This window comes from Heliangelus exortis, chromosome 2 (assembly GCF_036169615.1).
Source record: "Heliangelus exortis chromosome 2, bHelExo1.hap1, whole genome shotgun sequence".
Lineage (NCBI taxonomy): Eukaryota > Metazoa > Chordata > Aves > Apodiformes > Trochilidae > Heliangelus > Heliangelus exortis.
In genome coordinates, this window is record NC_092423.1 from 5,475,396 (window position 1) to 5,491,355 (window position 15,960).

The 15,960-nt window shown below is 48.0% G+C and overlaps 1 protein-coding gene across 5 annotated transcripts in view; it reads right to left on the reverse strand.

Annotated features, from left to right (window-relative positions):
- The window catches only part of LOC139792006 (mitogen-activated protein kinase kinase kinase 3-like), an 82,340-nt gene that overhangs the window by 6,880 nt on the left and 59,500 nt on the right, over nt 1–15,960 (reverse strand). For all 5 annotated transcript variants that reach the window (XM_071734627.1, XM_071734626.1, XM_071734625.1 and 2 more), the window contains 7 exons: nt 11,486–11,619; nt 8,504–8,577; nt 6,523–6,590; nt 4,497–4,589; nt 3,323–3,517; nt 2,306–2,454; nt 1,565–1,696 (listed from right to left, as the gene is read on the reverse strand). In XM_071734627.1, coding sequence (XP_071590728.1) covers nt 1,565–1,696; nt 2,306–2,454; nt 3,323–3,517; nt 4,497–4,589; nt 6,523–6,590; nt 8,504–8,577; nt 11,486–11,619 — 845 coding nt within the window. The remainder of the gene's footprint in view (nt 1–1,564; nt 1,697–2,305; nt 2,455–3,322; nt 3,518–4,496; nt 4,590–6,522; nt 6,591–8,503; nt 8,578–11,485; nt 11,620–15,960) is intronic.

Below are 15,960 nucleotides of genomic sequence, written 5' to 3' on the forward strand. Positions count from 1 at the left end.
ACTCTCAAGTTCAATGAGCTTTCTGATCCTGACCTCCCTTGCCTTGGTGTGAGAATATCAAACATGATCTTGAAGGAGGGAAAACAGAGTCTTCAAGTCCTTTGGTCAGATAGACCATTCCATTTTCCAAGCATAAATTGAAAAAAAAAAGTTGAATGGGCAGGACACAAAAAAAAAATACACAGTCAGTTAAGGGGGCAACTGTAAGAATGCCAAACTCTGCGTGCACCCAAGCTTGGCCCTGTGAAGACTCTGTCAAGCTGGCTGTGTAAAATCAGAAGTTTGCCATTTGGAGTTGCCATCCTGCAAGGTTTGAGAACTCCCTCACTTCCACTGTGGCCTTGGAAACCAAAGCCCTGAGCTGCTTTTGTGAAATGAGCCATCAATGCAGCACGAAAGTCAATCTGTATTTGGTCAGAGCTCTGGTTTATCATTAAAAAAACAAATATCCAACTTCCAGCCCTGCTGGATACTACCCCAGCATCAAATGTGGGTTTCCTGGCTGCTAACAAACATCAGCACACTGCAGAATAAGTGGAAAGGGGACTGCTGAAACTCCCAGTGTTTACTCCTCTGGGTCCTCATGGTAAAGCCTGAAAGTGAGATCCCTGCCCACAAGGAGAGAGGGAGGACAGAGCTGGGAAGGAACTCAAGTGCATGGAATTCCACCTCGTTACTCACATGCAAGATGTGTTATAGGAGAACTTCTAACCCATTTACCAATAACCAAAATTATTTGCAACCAGATAGTCCCTCCTGACCTTACAGATTTCTGTATAAACAAGGGTTTACTCTCCCACACTCCAGGGAATGAATCCAGCTGGACAGACAGGACTGAGGAGATGAAATCCTTCAGCAATGTAAATAATGTTATGCTGGTTTATACCAACCAATGACTTTCTCTAGATGCCTGATGTAACTCCCATGCTCACAACCAGATAAAGATGATCAGCTCATCTGCATACTGTCTCCAGCCCCTGCTTAAACTCTCTTAAAACTTCCTGATCTTCTTTCTCCCTTTTTCCTGTCTCAGCAAAGTCACAAATTGAAGCCACTCCTGCACAAGAGGATAGAGCTACCAAGAAGTTCTGTTCTCAAGAGGAGAAGACTTTCAACTAAGTAACACTTGTTTTAATGCTGAAAAAGTCATAAATAGTTGGTGACAGCTGTGGGTGGACAGTTGTACTGCAGCTTTTCCTGCAGGGATTTGCAACAAAAACGGATGGGCTCAGGCCACAGCATCTGGAGACAGATCTGGATCATGTCCCACAGTCACCAAGAACAAACTCCAGACTGCAAACACACCCTGCCCCAGGATTCAAACCTAAACCTGCCTTAAGGACCTTGATTTCCCTCACTGCATCTTGAGGAGCTTCACCCTGGCACCTGACTCACAAGTTCAGCTTTCCCAAGCCATCGGAATGCTGAGCCCCATTGGTTTGGTTTGGCTCACATACAGAGCAGCTTCGGAGTTTTAAAACCAGATCCAAATTTCACCAGACTCCATGGGAGTCTAAACCTGTTCTCTGTGCCTCAGGATAAGCTTTAGAGGACCCACACTTACCCCTGGCATGTATTCAACAAAGATTGAGAGTTTCTTCTCCTCGGGATCCCGCAAGCATCCGTAGTACTGCACTATCCGGTCGTGACGGAGAGTCTTCAAGAGCTGGATCTCACATTCCAAGGCATTCACCTCCTGCAACACAACAGGAATGCTTGGTGACAAAAGGGAGTGGATTACTTTGGGACTGTTGTCCAAATATTGCTCTTTTCATGGTGCCTGTGAAGCTGCCGATGAGGACATCGGCCGCAGAAGGCTCAGAAATGAGAAAGAAAAAAGGAGAAAGACAGATGGGATACACAAGGGCTTTGAGACATTTAATTATTTGAGACATTAAATAATTATATTATTATTTGAGGTGTTTATTTATGATTATTACTGGTGCTCATGGAGTTTTTCTGGAAAGGTGGGGATGAAGACACCAGCAAGGCTAATGCAGTGGGAAGAAGGAAAAGGGAGCAAGAAGGCTGAATCTAAGGAAGAGCAGGCAGACCTGCAAGAGAGGATACAAAGAGCAGACCTGCAGGAGGTGACAGAAAGACAGAGCAGCCCAACATGACCAAGGAACCAGGAGGTAGAGAAGTCACCAGAGCTTGCTGACTGGTGCCACAAGCCATTCAGGACCACTCCAAAGAGGGCAGACTCTGTCACTACACACTGCCTTCCATCAGGGACACCTGATGTGACCTCTGCCTCCAGCCCCTACCAAGTCCCCACTGAACATGGTCCTGCCCCTGTACTCACCTTACTTGTCTCTTGGCTGTCAGGGTCAAAAGGCACCTGTTTCACTGACAGCTCCCGGCCAGTGTCAGCATCATAGCAGAGATAAACTTCCCCAAATGCTCCTCTTCCAAGCAGCTTCCCCAGCCTCCAGTTCACAGGTGCCTGCAGGGCTAGGAGAGAGAGGAGAGGGTTGAGAGAAGAGCAGAGCAGGGAGACTTCAGCATCAAGGTCCATCTGACCCTACAGAGTTCAGATCAGGCTCTCAGTAAGCTCAGCAGGGCAGGCAGTGTGAGCCACCCTCTCCCAGGGGCACCACAACAAACCCCTTTTAATTGCACTGGTGCTACTGGTGTGTGTGCTGGGGGGATGTCCCTAGTCCTGCATTAGTATAAAGCAGAAACAAGTCCCAGAAAAGTCACACTTCTTTAAGATCCCTTCCTCCAAAACCTGATTTCTTAGCCAATGTTGGGCTTTCTTTCCTCTGTTACAGGAGTGCTTAGCAGGATACAGCATGGCTGAGCAGCACCCCAGGTAGGGACCAGCAGAGAGTTTTATCTCACTGGCCACTCCTTCACTCATCACTGAACAGCCCCAGAAAGCCCCAGTTTCTGTACCATGGGCAGTTTGTAATATCAGGGCAGCCTTCAACTGCAACAAAGGGAGGCTTTGGGTATGGGGGTGATACCAATGCAAGCCAAGGAAAAGAGCCTCTGGAGACATTTGCTCCCACATCCCCAATCTCCTGGGAGCTTCTTGAACACAAAAGCAACATTCTGCCACTCAGCAAGTGATGGACACCAGGTGACCCCATACACAACTCTCATCTCAAGACCAAGGTCAGATACAGTGCATTTAATTCTTGCTCATTGGAGATGTGAGCGAGCCTGGTGTGCCTCGTGCTGGGATGGAATCAGAGCACATTCACACACAGAGAGCTTAGCTGTGTGTAATTACCCATTAACTCAGCATTAACTCAATTTTGTATCAAGACCCAGAGGTCCTGAGTCCTCAGACATCCACAGCTTTTGATTCACTTACAGTTCCTGGCTTTTGTGGGGGAGGTGCTGAAGACCTGCAGCCCTTTTTCACAATTGTTCCACCATTTGGGCCTGTACTCCTCATACTGCAAGGTGCTGAGCTTATTGTCCCCATTAAAGCTCTTGGTTCTGCTAGAAGGGACGAGCTGAAACAAATTCTCCTGTGGGAAGTAACTCCTGGGGAAAGTCCTCCGACCTGCAGGAAAAATGGGGCAGAATTACAGCAAGAACACACACACCAGCTCAGCTCTGCCTTCCACTTCATGTTGCTGCCCAGAGCCAGTAGTGCACCCTCTTCAAATTAAAGAAGTTTAATGAAACTGAAGCAAAGCCCTGTGAACATTTTTAAATTCAATTTAAGAGTTGTTAACAGCAGGTGTTACATCTAACACAGATGTTTGCAGAGAGGTTTGCAGCAACTTAACCACATCAGGGTTTTTGTTGGTTGCTAATCACAATTAAACTCTGAGCAGGCAGGGATTTACATTGCAAATTATCCCTGGCATCCCTTAGGACCACAATACAAATGACCACACAAGCAGTGCTGGATCTTGTGATGAGTGCTTTCATCAGGGGGTATCAGTGAGAGATGAAGTTCCTTCTGGAAGGCTCAATATGCTGTCTGCATGTGCTCAGTAATTATTTTGTCCCCAGGGAATTTACTTCTTATTCATTTTTCCCTCCCACCACTTGCAGTCTCATACAGTGAAAGAAGGAGCAGCAAGGAAGTGATGGAGTGGTCTCAAAAGCTCAGAGCTCACCAGCTTAAAAGAAAAGCATGAACAGATACTGCTTCCCTGCATCTGTCAGGGGATTTCTTACAGCTCTGTGAGAAACCTGCTGGAAAGGTCACAAATCAGCATCCTCAAAGGGAAGCAATTCAAGGGAACAGAAAGGTTGATACTGCCAGGGATGAGAAATGCCACCCATCCCTGGGGCTCAGTTAAAACAACAGGTTGTGAGCAGATGAGGAGCCAAGCACAGACTTTCAGACATGCTGTAGATGCTCAGCAGACCTGCGAGGTCTCGCAGAGGATGCTTTTCAGAATTACACAAGCAGATCCCAAATTAACTTGGTGGTTTCCCCTTTATCAGAAACTTCTGCACTGCCAAAAGCCACTGAGATCTTTGGCCAAGCACCTCCCTTGTCCCTGGACCCTCCATCATTTTCTTACCATCACTGTAGTCCTTGCGACTTTGGGAGAGGTGGTACTGCCTTGGGAAGGTCCCACCTTTCCCAAACCTCTCACAGAATGGGATGTCAAAATCTGTCAGGAGGGAAGAAGAGATCAGCTCAGTATCAAATGCCCAAAGCATTCCTCCTGGGAAAGTGTTCTGGGCTTCATGCTGAATTACAGGCAAGAACAAGGTAAGGTGCTGTTCCATTTACATACCCAGATATGCTCCAAGGCTCACCCTGACATCTCCCCACAGTCACATACTCCTTAGTGGAAAATAAGGATTATACACACTGGTCTTAGAACCCCTGAAGTGAACAGGGGTTTAATCACTGACTTTATGGACCCTGGCCCACACTGTTCCAATAAAAGGCAGAGGATTGACATCAGCTGTGCCTGGTTTCCAAAACAGAGCACTAAACATCTTGTTTGCACATGGAAAATGCAAAAATTAGCGTGGAAATAGAACTGCCAGGCAGATCCATCCACTCCAAAACCTTTGGTATCAGCTCTTTCCAAGGAAATGCAAAAACCCAGCACTTGGCTGACACCAGACAAACCCTCCCTTCTTTCTCCCCAGATGCAACTCCTGACCTCTGAAAGCCACAAACCAATTTACACTCCCAGAGCTCCAAACGTTTGTATTTACTTTGATTAAATGCTAGAAAGACAGAATATACAGAAGGGATTAAAGACCATCAAGAGTTTAGATTAGACCCAAGATTATGAGAGAGATGGATGGACATGGGAGATAAGGACATATTTTTTTAATAAAAAAAACACAGCACAGGAAGCCATTGCTGGTAGCACTGAATAACTTGAGATTAAAATATCTGTCATTTCCACACACACACACACACCCCCCAACATCTTTCACCTCCTGTTTTTTCCTCCATCTAACTCTAATGACACAGTCAGTTCTGATTATTTGTTTGTCTTAGCCTGGGGCCAGCAACCACTCCTTGGAGACCATTCCTGGCCTCAGCCATGCTTCAGCATGATTTCTCCATTACAGCAGTGTGCAAAAGGAGTGCATCACAGCTGAAATATGGTCAGCAAGAAAAGCAACAAGGACAGGTCAGGAGGTTTGCAGTGAGCCACGTGTAAGCAGCAATGCTGAGTGGTGTCTCAGAGCAAAAAGCCTTCCCTGCCACTAGGGAGGGATTGAAACCTTCAGCAATGTGCACTGAGACTGCAGCTTCATCTCTGCAGTTCAATCCAGAAATCCTGCCTCAGGCCAGAAAGGAGTTATCATGCCACAGGCTGGCTGCCATTTGTTCATTTTTAATAGCAAAAGTCATTACAATATTGCAGAGTTTCCATGATTTAACCAGATGGGTATCTGTAAGAGTTTAAGCAGTAACCTATGATTCTTGCAAGTTACCAGTACACTTTCTCTAACAGCATTTGCAGTACTGAAGATCATTATTAATGCAAGTGTAAGAAGTGTTCCTTGCCACATTTTGGGACTTGGGTTTTGCTGTGTTAAGAAATCAGGATCCTGGGAGTGGAGCTCACACAAATAAAAGTTGACACCTCAAGGCTGTTTCCAGCATCTCAGCACCTTCACAGCTGTCTCCAAAATTAACAGCAAAGCCCCCTCAGCACCTTCTTCTAACACAGCACTCATCTCTGATCTTTCAACAGCTTTATTTCTTTTTATCCACTTCCTTCAAGGTCAATACTACCCAGTGTGGACTGCTGTTGCTGTAAACTGATGCTCAAAGCAGCCCCAGAGTTTTTTCAGGGCTACCACTAGTGCTGCAAAGCCAAGAAGGGTTAAAGATGACAAGAGCAGCCTTGCTTGTGTTTGATGCTCTGGGGTCTCTTGATTTTAGAGAATATTCATGCTTGGTCACTGCAGGGTCATTTTTGCAGTGCAACCTAAGCAATGGAGCTGGTTTGCCTGATTGTTTTTAATTACTTCTCATGCAGTGCCATCTCTCTAATAGCCTTTTATCCAGTCCATTTACTACATGCTTTTTATACTTTTAAGCAAATATAATCTTTCAAGAGTGCTTACCCATGCAATCAAGACTGTCTTTGGGATGGCTCTTCCTTCCAGGAACAGGAGTTTGGGTAAATGGAGGGCTGCAAAGGGATGGGGAAAAAAAAAAAAAGAAAAGAAAAATATATAGATTATTATATATTATTATATATTATATAGAAAGGCTATGGAATGAATCAGGAAGCAATTACCTGCAAAAAGAATGGAGTATACCACAAGACACACTGATCACTGATCAGCTGTTTACCCAACTGAGTTCCCATCCTCAACCAGCACAAGAATGAAGTTGGGTTTTTTTTTTATTTTTTGTTTGTTTTTTGGGTTTTTTTTTTTTTGCAGGATCTCAGCTTATTTCTGTGGCACACAAAAGGCCTGCTGCAGAAAGCAGGGTCACCAGGCTGCAATGAAGCTGCCAAAGGCCGTAACACCTACACACAAGATGGCACAGAAGGAGGGCTGCAAATTTCTCTTCCCTCAACTTCAAGTGTTCAACGGTGCCCTCTGCAGGAAGGAGAGAATGAGCTCAGGGCTTCAAGGCTCAAGGTCTTTCTACAACACTGGGAGGGTGGTAAGGCCCTACAAGGGGATTTCAGTGATCCTAATTTCACACCTGCTTCTCTGAGGGCCAACAAAGTGATCGGGACAGGTTGCTTTTCCACCCTCCCTTTTAACAAAATGGGCACAGCAATAGAAATCTGCTTTGTAAAGTGCTCTGAAATCTACTCAAGCTGATCATGAGAGGCTTGCTGGGAATTGGTTGTGTTATTTCTCAGCATCAGCCTGGTCACTGTGCCCTGTGTCCTCTTGAGGACAGTGCCATCCCAAGCAATTGGCAGCAAGGGCTCAGCTACAGCTTTGCAGGAATGCTCATACTTACTCCTCTTCCTGCTTCTGGGGAATACAGCCTTCCTTCTGCCTTTTCCAGCTCCAAGACCCCATGACTGAACACACCTGGCTGCTTCTCTGTATGTGAAACCAAGCAACAACCTCCCACAACCATCCCTAATGCTCATCTCCTGGCTGACAATAAAGTGTTATCATCCAGGCTGTGCTCCTTCTGCTGCTCTTTCCTAACAGAGTCTATGCAAAAACGAAGCCAGGGCATTGAGAGTGGGAAGTGCAAGGACTCCAGCTTTGATATAGCTGTAACAATGAGCAAATACATCACAGGAAATTATTAAAAGCCACAAAAAGGAAATGGACCTCGATGCTGAGAGAGATCCAAAGCTCACAGAGCTGCAGACCCGAAGCACGCTACAGAATCAAATCAGCTCAGGAGACCTGCTGGAACACAGCCTCGATGCTGTGCAGCAAAATCAATGAGGGGGGTGGGGAAGAAAACCTTTGATGAAGATGGAAAAAAAATATATATATTGCTTCCCAAGGGGACACTATGTCTTACAAACAGCCTGCTGTGCACAGCAGCAACCACACAGTGCACGTGTGAGGTTGGACCGACCAGCGGCACCGGCGATTGAACTGCAGCCTGTGTTAGTACAACATGTCCTAGTTGCTTCCTGCTGAGAAGCTAAACTTAGTTGGTGCTTGTCTGGTGTCCTCAGCACCTTGACTGACACATCTGTGGCTGCTGGCTGTGCACAGGGGCTGCCAAATTTACAGGCAGGCAGTGCAGAGCAGACAGCATGGCTGGCAAGGAGGAGGCAAAGAGGGGCTCGTGGAGTACTGAGAGGATGACTACAGAAAGCCAGATGAGTAGGAGAGGGATCTGACTGAAGCAAAAAGCCTGGGCACACAAAGCCAGGCTGTCCCCAGTCCCCAGTTTGTCTGTCCAGCTCATCTTACTGCAGTTCAGATGATACCACAGCACACAGACCTGTGCTGGGATCTGTTTTCAGCATTCGGGATGAATTTGGTTTGCTCAGGGACATCCTGCTCCCAACAGGAACCTCAAGGGGTGCCACTGACCCTGCTCCTCTCCCACTGCAGGAGGGAGGCAGCATTTCAGTAAGTGGCCATGGCTGCACACACAACTCACCTGTCCACAGATCTGTCCAGTGACTGGCAGCTCCCAGACAGAGATTCATCAGAGCTGATGAAAGCTTCAAGCATCTAACAGGGAAAGAAAAGGGGAAACAATAAAGCCACTCGCTGCAGCTCTTCAAGCTCCAAACCTCTGCAGGGTCTGCTGGGGCTGGCTGAGTCCCACCAGCTGATGCCAGCCTCAGTAAGATGAGATCCTACCTAGGAAAAGTTTTCTTCCCAGTGGAAACCCATTTATGATGCCCTCTCTGGATTATTGCTCTTTTCCAAATTTGCTAGTAGAGAAACTGAGACAAAGCTAACTAGCACCCTGGTGTTCAAACCATGCTGAGAAGTCAATGAGACTCAGAGTGCTAATTATAGTTGGGAAAAAAAATTTAAAAAAATACATGTCAGGACACAAATGATGGGGGCCAAGGCTGAGTGGATGTTGCGTGCCACAACCAGGATCACAGCCCTGGACTCCTGACTTTCCCAGGCTGCCCTGGCACACAAGACCAGCCTTCCTCTCTGGTGATAAGAGAAGCATCAGCAGGGCTTTTGGCTGGAGGAACTAGCTTGGCTCTCACTAGCTCAGTGAGTCAAAAGCTGCATTTGTGTTGCTTCCTGGATGAGACATTGTACTGGACAGGGTTATTTATAGCTGGTTAGTAACAATAGAGGTTTTGTATTGAGTGGCAAACCTAGGGGCTATGTGTGCTTCCACGCAGAGCAGAGCCTCCTCAAGGCCACGCTGTGCTGCAGTGGGAAGGATGCTTCCTCCTGGATGCAGACCCACTGTGGACACTCACTGTCCCCTATTCCACAGCCAACTCCAAGCCCAGCTTCTTCCAGGGAAAGCTGAACAAGGAGGGGGTTTCACTGTGAGGGTGACACTGGCACAGGCTGCCCAGGGAGGTTGTGGAGTCTCCTTCCCTGGAGACATTCAAATCCCACCTGGATGTGTTCCTGTGACCTCCTGGAGGTGACCCTGCTCTGGCAGGGGGGTTGAAGTAGATGATCTTTTGGGGTCCCTCCCAACCCTTAACTTTCTGTGATTCTGTGAGGTTTGAACACCACGTGGAGTCACCCTTTGCTGGCTCCCAGGTCCATGTCATTCCTCCTTCCCTGTGTCTGGGAACAGCTTTCCCTTTCCATGTGTTGTTCCTGCCCCAGACCTCCTCAGATGGTTGTCATAACAGCTCACATTGTTTTAGGAGGAAAAAGTCCCAATTGGAAAGCATGATTTTTCTCTGCTTCCCATTTTTTACCCCAAAGCCTCACATCATTCAAAGTGCCCCAGCCAAAAAGATCAAGACCCCTGCTAGACCCTACTCCCCACCTCTGCCAAGCATGCCAGGTTTCTCCCAGCTGTTAAAATAATGCTGAAAGGGACTCATTTCTCAACAGCATAGGTTTGGGAATCCAAGGAGGCTCCATACTCAGCACCTGTCCATCTGCCAAGCTGCTCTCAAGGCAAAGACCACACTTACATCACAGGCTTGCACAGGGCTTTCCCCCAGAAGGCAGCAAGCACCAGCTCACCAGCAGCTCTCCACGAGGCACATATGGAAGCTACAGCACGAGGACATCCTAAGGGCAAAGCTCATACAGGGGAAAGCATGGCTGCTCACTGAGGAGAGGAAAAAAACCCAAAACTCAAACATCCCTAGGTTTTCTTTTTTCCTGCACTTAATTTGCCAAAGAAAGGCAGCAGACCACCCATGGTGTGATGTTGGGGAAAAGTAAGGAGAGCATCTGGGAACCTTCATCAGGAGCAGGCTTGGAGCTCAGTGAGTACTGAAGGAGCTCCATTAAAATCCAGTGGAGCTGCACTGATTTACACCCAAGAGAGGCTTTGTGTGGACCCTCCCCTTGGACACACACACAATTTGTCTCAATCCTACCAAGCATGTTTGGAAGGCATCTGAAAACAATAGAAAGCCAACTTTTGGCTGCAAGGAGCACGAGATACATCTGCACTCTGACGCTGCCAAGACTCACCCAGAGTGACTTCTTATTTTATTAATGGCTGTCTAATAAACTGCTGAAAACACAACTTTGCCATGGAAACACTGGCACAGCTTGCACACAAAACCAGAGGTAGTGGATGCTGTTCTGAGTGTAGGAAATGCACGTTTCCCTAGGCAGGATCCTCGGGGGCCATCACAGCAGGATGCTGGAATGAGCTTGGTGCCTTCTGGATGTCCCTCCATGTCCCTGCTGCACAGCCACAAATTGTGGATCCTGGTCCTGCCCTTCCAAGAATGAGTTGTGTGCCCAGTTATTCCAGCTGACTTCACAGGACCTATACTAAGCTCTTCAGAGCTATGTCTTGTGCAGAGATGGAAATACAGCAGAAGGTGTAAGCTGATCCCTCTACACTCCAGAGTTTGCCCCATCACGGGTACCAGAGTGACTGGAGGAAGAGGCACAGCTCCTCACTGTGCTGCTCTGTTATGACTAAGGGACTGGAATATACAAACTCCTTATTGAGAGAGGGAAAAAATATATTCTAAGAGGGAGGGACAAAGAGACAAAACTACAGAGAGAGGCTGCAGGCAGAGCCAAGAAGTGGAGCTGGAGCTCAGGCAGAAACAGCCCATGGGAAGCAGGAAGAGCTGCTGACATCCTCAGGCTGTTGCAATCACAGGCAATCAGTTGCTTGGCACACTCCCTCGTGGTCCCTGGGAGCCAGGAAGGCTGTGGCCAGGAGGTCCTGGCAGCTGGCATGCAGGTGTGTGCCAGATCTACATTCCTCTAGAGCTACCTGAGGTGCCTGAGCACATTGCCATCACCACTGCAGCTGGACAGGTTCCTGGAAACTGGGACCACGGTTCCTTGAGCACGTCAAAGCCTGTGGGCACCCATCCCTGGAAAAAGCTGGCCTGATCCCTGTGCTCAGAGCCCTCTGAGGTGGGAATGACACTCTGTAGAGCAGCCCCTCTCATGCCTGATGCTGCCTGGGTTTTTACCCACCTGCCTTGGCCCCACTTACATTCTGATCCATGGTCTCAGGGATGAATTCTCCCTCGCTGTTGATGCTGGTGTAGGATCCCTGGCGAGCGATCTGCTGCTGCTCTTCAGGAACACTCCCTGGGGGTGGGGAACTCCTGCCAGTGTGCAGAGAGCCTGGAAGAGGGAAAGGCATGGGTCAAAGAGAGGACTTACCACATCCAGGTCCTTTCAGAGACACTCTTTCAGTGATCACAGACTCCCTGAAGATGCTGCTGGGTTTTAACTCGTGCAGGGAAGGGAAAAGAGGAGCTTGAGATGGATGGGGTATTTTTTATGGGCATCCTACAAAGCTTTTGCAACATGGACAGTTTCCTACAACATCTAGCAGAGATGGCCTTCAACCTACTCGTGAATCCTAAGAGCTGTGCACTGTATTCAGGTGCTTTGTCAATGCCAGAAAGAAAAGGACTCCAGGGTTTTGTTGCTACACAATCAGGCAATCTCAAAGCAAAACACAAACTCCAAACCCACCTCCCCTCTTTGACCTCTGGACATTTCCTCTCTGGATCACATCACTGCCTTGTTCAGCAATCTGGGAAACAGCCCAGGTAACCTTGGTGCAACACCACTTAAACACTTCTTATATGGAGAACAATCTGTACTCAAACACCCCCTCTTCTCTCCCTCTACCCTCTATGAAAATAGAGGACAAAAAAAAACCAGCTCTCAAATCTAAAACCCACAGGGAGGGGAAATATCTAATGGACCAACCCCATCTCCTGCCAAGAGAGGGTTTGTCTGCCCTGTCTCTAGCCCCAGAGCCTCCACACCAGGCAGAGCCACCTGGAAAGCTTTGGGGTTTTGCAGTGCATCACAAACCCCCTGGAACAGGGTGTTCTGCAGGCACCCCACCTGGCTTGTGTAGCAAAGAGAGTTTCTACTTTGCTCCTGGGAGAGAACTCCACAGCTTCCCTATGCTGACAGCACATTCCTCCCTGTTATTCCCCCAAATCCAACCCAACTGATTCCTTGTGCCTTTTTCAGGATCGAGGGAGCATTGCCCTCACTTGGCCCAGATGCAGAGGCTTGGCTTTGCCTGTCTTTATGCATTCTCTCCCTTCCATCCCTGGGCTGTCATCACTTCATGGCAAGGAATTGCTGACAGAGATCCGTGCTGCTCCGTGCTGGAGCTTGAAGCAGTTGGTATTGTGCAACGTGAGCCTTTGCAGCAACACAACTTGTTTTTAAGCAGACTTCTAAAAAGCCCACGTCCCTGAAGAGTCAGAGAGCACACAGAGATGTGCTTCCCCACACTTCTTACCCGCTTCTGTGGAACTCCTGCCAACTCTTTGGGTTTTTTTCACTACCATTTGGTAACAACGTGCCCAGGCTTAGCACAATATCGCATGAGAAAAGCACTGAGAAGGGGCCTATCCCATTGTGAAAATCAACACTGAGCAATCAGCACACTTCTGCCCCTTCTGCTGCTTTTCTGCATCATGGTTACTGTGCCAGATTGATCTCTGGCACAAATCCATCAGTGTGATCAACACTTCAAGTCCAAGTCCCCATTTTTCACTTCAGCTGATATGCATCAGGAGCTGCTAACACTGACAGTGTCAGCCCAGCATTACAGATCACTAAATCAGCCTTGCTGGATTTATACCCAATACATAGATACTTCTGCCCCATGGTACATCTCCCTCCAGACTCCTTGCTCAGACTGTGAAAATAAGTTATGTGGCTTTGAGGTACTTTTTTTTTTTTTTTTCATATTTTCTCCTTCACAGATTTCCTGCAGGATAAGAACACAGTGAAAAAAAGACCAACTGAAGTAAAGCCAAGATCAAGGGAGAGAATCTCTCAAGTGCTGCGGTGCTCATTATTGAACTGGCTTTCCACCAGCCCTAAAAACAAAACCAGTTGGGAAGTACAGCATCCTCTCTTTGAAGATAAACAAACAAACCTTTAACCATTTAACAGTTTGGGCACCCTGGATAAATCACTGCATTGTCACCCCCTCGTTTGCTTAGCAGATGTCAATCCAGAATGCTGCATAAAGTCATTAGGGTGGCTCTTACTCCAAAAAATCTGCTAGAGGGTTTGAGGTGGTGCAACTGCTCTATTTTAGCTCTTTTGAGCCCTTCTGTCACTGCTACTAAGAGGTTTGGGTCTGTCTGGGCAGTGCTGGGATCCCTTGCTACTGCAACCACTGCCCAGAGAGCCTCTGACTCCATCGTTTGCCCCGGTTTGATTTTGAACACAGGGAGTTAAACGAAATTTATCACAAGTGTAAAGACTTTGCATGATCTCACACGAAGTCTTTGCCTGTAACAACGACTCCGAGTCATCAGGTCAGTTGTGTTTGACCTTCCAGAGTCACATTTCCTGCCAAAAACTGTAAAAGGGGCTAAGACACAAGCCATTTCCCAGCAGGCAAGGAAGTTAAACAAAACGCTTTTGCACGACTGGAAACTGCTGGATTGAACCAGATCCTTTTCAGCCAGGCTCTTGGGGTGGAAGAGCTGCTCTAAGGAATTTATGCTGCTTCACACCTCCAAGAGCACTTGTTGCTCCTGCTTTACATCCATCCAGGCTCATGTGCCTGGGAGGAACACAGGGAGCTGGTGAGAGCAGAGTCACAGAGCCCAAAGCTGCTTCCCTGGTTTGATAAAAAAACCTCGGGGCTGCTGGTGAGGGGGGAGCAGAAAACAGGGGGCAGCAACTGTGATACACTGTGTAATTCATAGTGGGACAACACAGGACACATTGGATAAATAATAATAATAATAATAATAATAATAATAATAATAATAATAATAGTGCTTTATCCATCCAGAGTCAGCAGAAGGTATGCCTGATGCCACATCACAGAGGCTCTTCCCACTTGCCCAGAGAAGACCCCCACAGGATTGTCCTCCTGGGGTCTCCAGGATCACAGGGCAGCTCCAGTCCTCATGCCCAGTGGGATGGGGCAGACTCTGAGGCTTTTCTTTGTAAGCCAAAGGCTGGCTGGATCTCAGCAGGATTCCTGAACTCAGGGAAACTCTGCAGACTGGCACTGGTTGAGCACCTGACCTCAGTTCCCCTTTGGAGCAAGGTGCTTTGGGAAGGGATTCCTGCTCCATGTTACACACATTAATGGAAAGCCATATATTTGAGAGGAGAGCACAGCATGTCCTGAGCAGGGTGAACCAGGCCAGCACGGAGCCTTACAGTCACTGCTGGCATCTGCAGGCTCTTTCATGTTCCCTTCTGTTATTTTTATTAAGAAGTATCTTTCATGCACTATGTGCAGAGTTTGTGGTACTGCATGTACAGCCAGCTCCCCCGTGCCAGGCTTGGCTTCCCTCCTCCTTCCCAGGCTTCACCCTTTCCCTGCCCTGCCAGGTCCTTCCCAAAACTCCATCCATCACTGATCAGCATCAAGCAGGGGTCCTGATGGAGAATAAAAGCCCCTTGGAAGTCAGCTTAGGGAGGGTTTGCTGGCAGCTGCCTATGCTCACAGCTGCAGCCACGGTGAGCCCAGCCCTGGGATGATGTCATCACCAAACAAAACGAGGGGATCGTGACGTCATCACCAAACCAAACGAAGGGATCGTGACGTCATGATGTGCCTTTCCTGGCAGAAACATGGGGCTGGGGCCTCAGCAGCACAAGAGATCAACCTGCAAGAAATGTCTCACTCTGTGACTGTCGTGTGGAGGTGTGAGCTGGAGGGCCAAAGCTCCCTCAATTTCTTCCTTTTCAGTGGGAGCCCTGCATGTGTCCATCCTCTCCACGCTGATCCCCTGAGGAATCCATCCTCAGAGGAATCCAGTTTAGGTAAACTTTAATCCATTTAAACCTCTAAGGTAAGCTTTGGGGCACTTCTATACTAATAAGCAGGGCAGAACTCACTTTTTAGCCCTAAAGCAGCTGGCATGATGCACACAGCCAGATTCTCCTCCTCCTCTAAAAACAGGGGGGGGGTGTCTCATCTATCCCAACTCCTGTAAGAGGTCCCTGGATTGCACTACCCCAATTTTTACAGTGGTACAGCTGGGATGGCAGCTTTTGGGACAGGACTGGCCAGGGAATGGGCTAAAGATTCATCAGCATCACAGCTCATTCCTTGGGCCTGTGAAACTGAAACTGCACAGGTATCACCTTCATGACTGTGTTTTTCAGGATCATCTGGCCAGCCTGTGCACCAGAGTTTCTGCTTCCAACAAATGCCCTCCAGTTGTTTTTTTCCACTTGGGGCCACCACATTCCCTGCTGGTGCCCATCCCCACATCTCTTGACATGAGGACAGAAATGATGCCTCACTTTGTGCTGTCTCTCTTCAAGGTCTAGCAGGGGCTGGATGCTGCTGCACACAGGTCCAGGCACCCATGAAAACCTGGGCACCATCACTCCTTTAGCAGTTCTCCAAGGCAGAATTCCTGCTCTTCCCATGGGCAGTCTGTATTTGAAGACATGGAGCTGACAAGTGTTAGCTCCTGGTTTGGAGAGGGCTGGCAAGGCACAAAA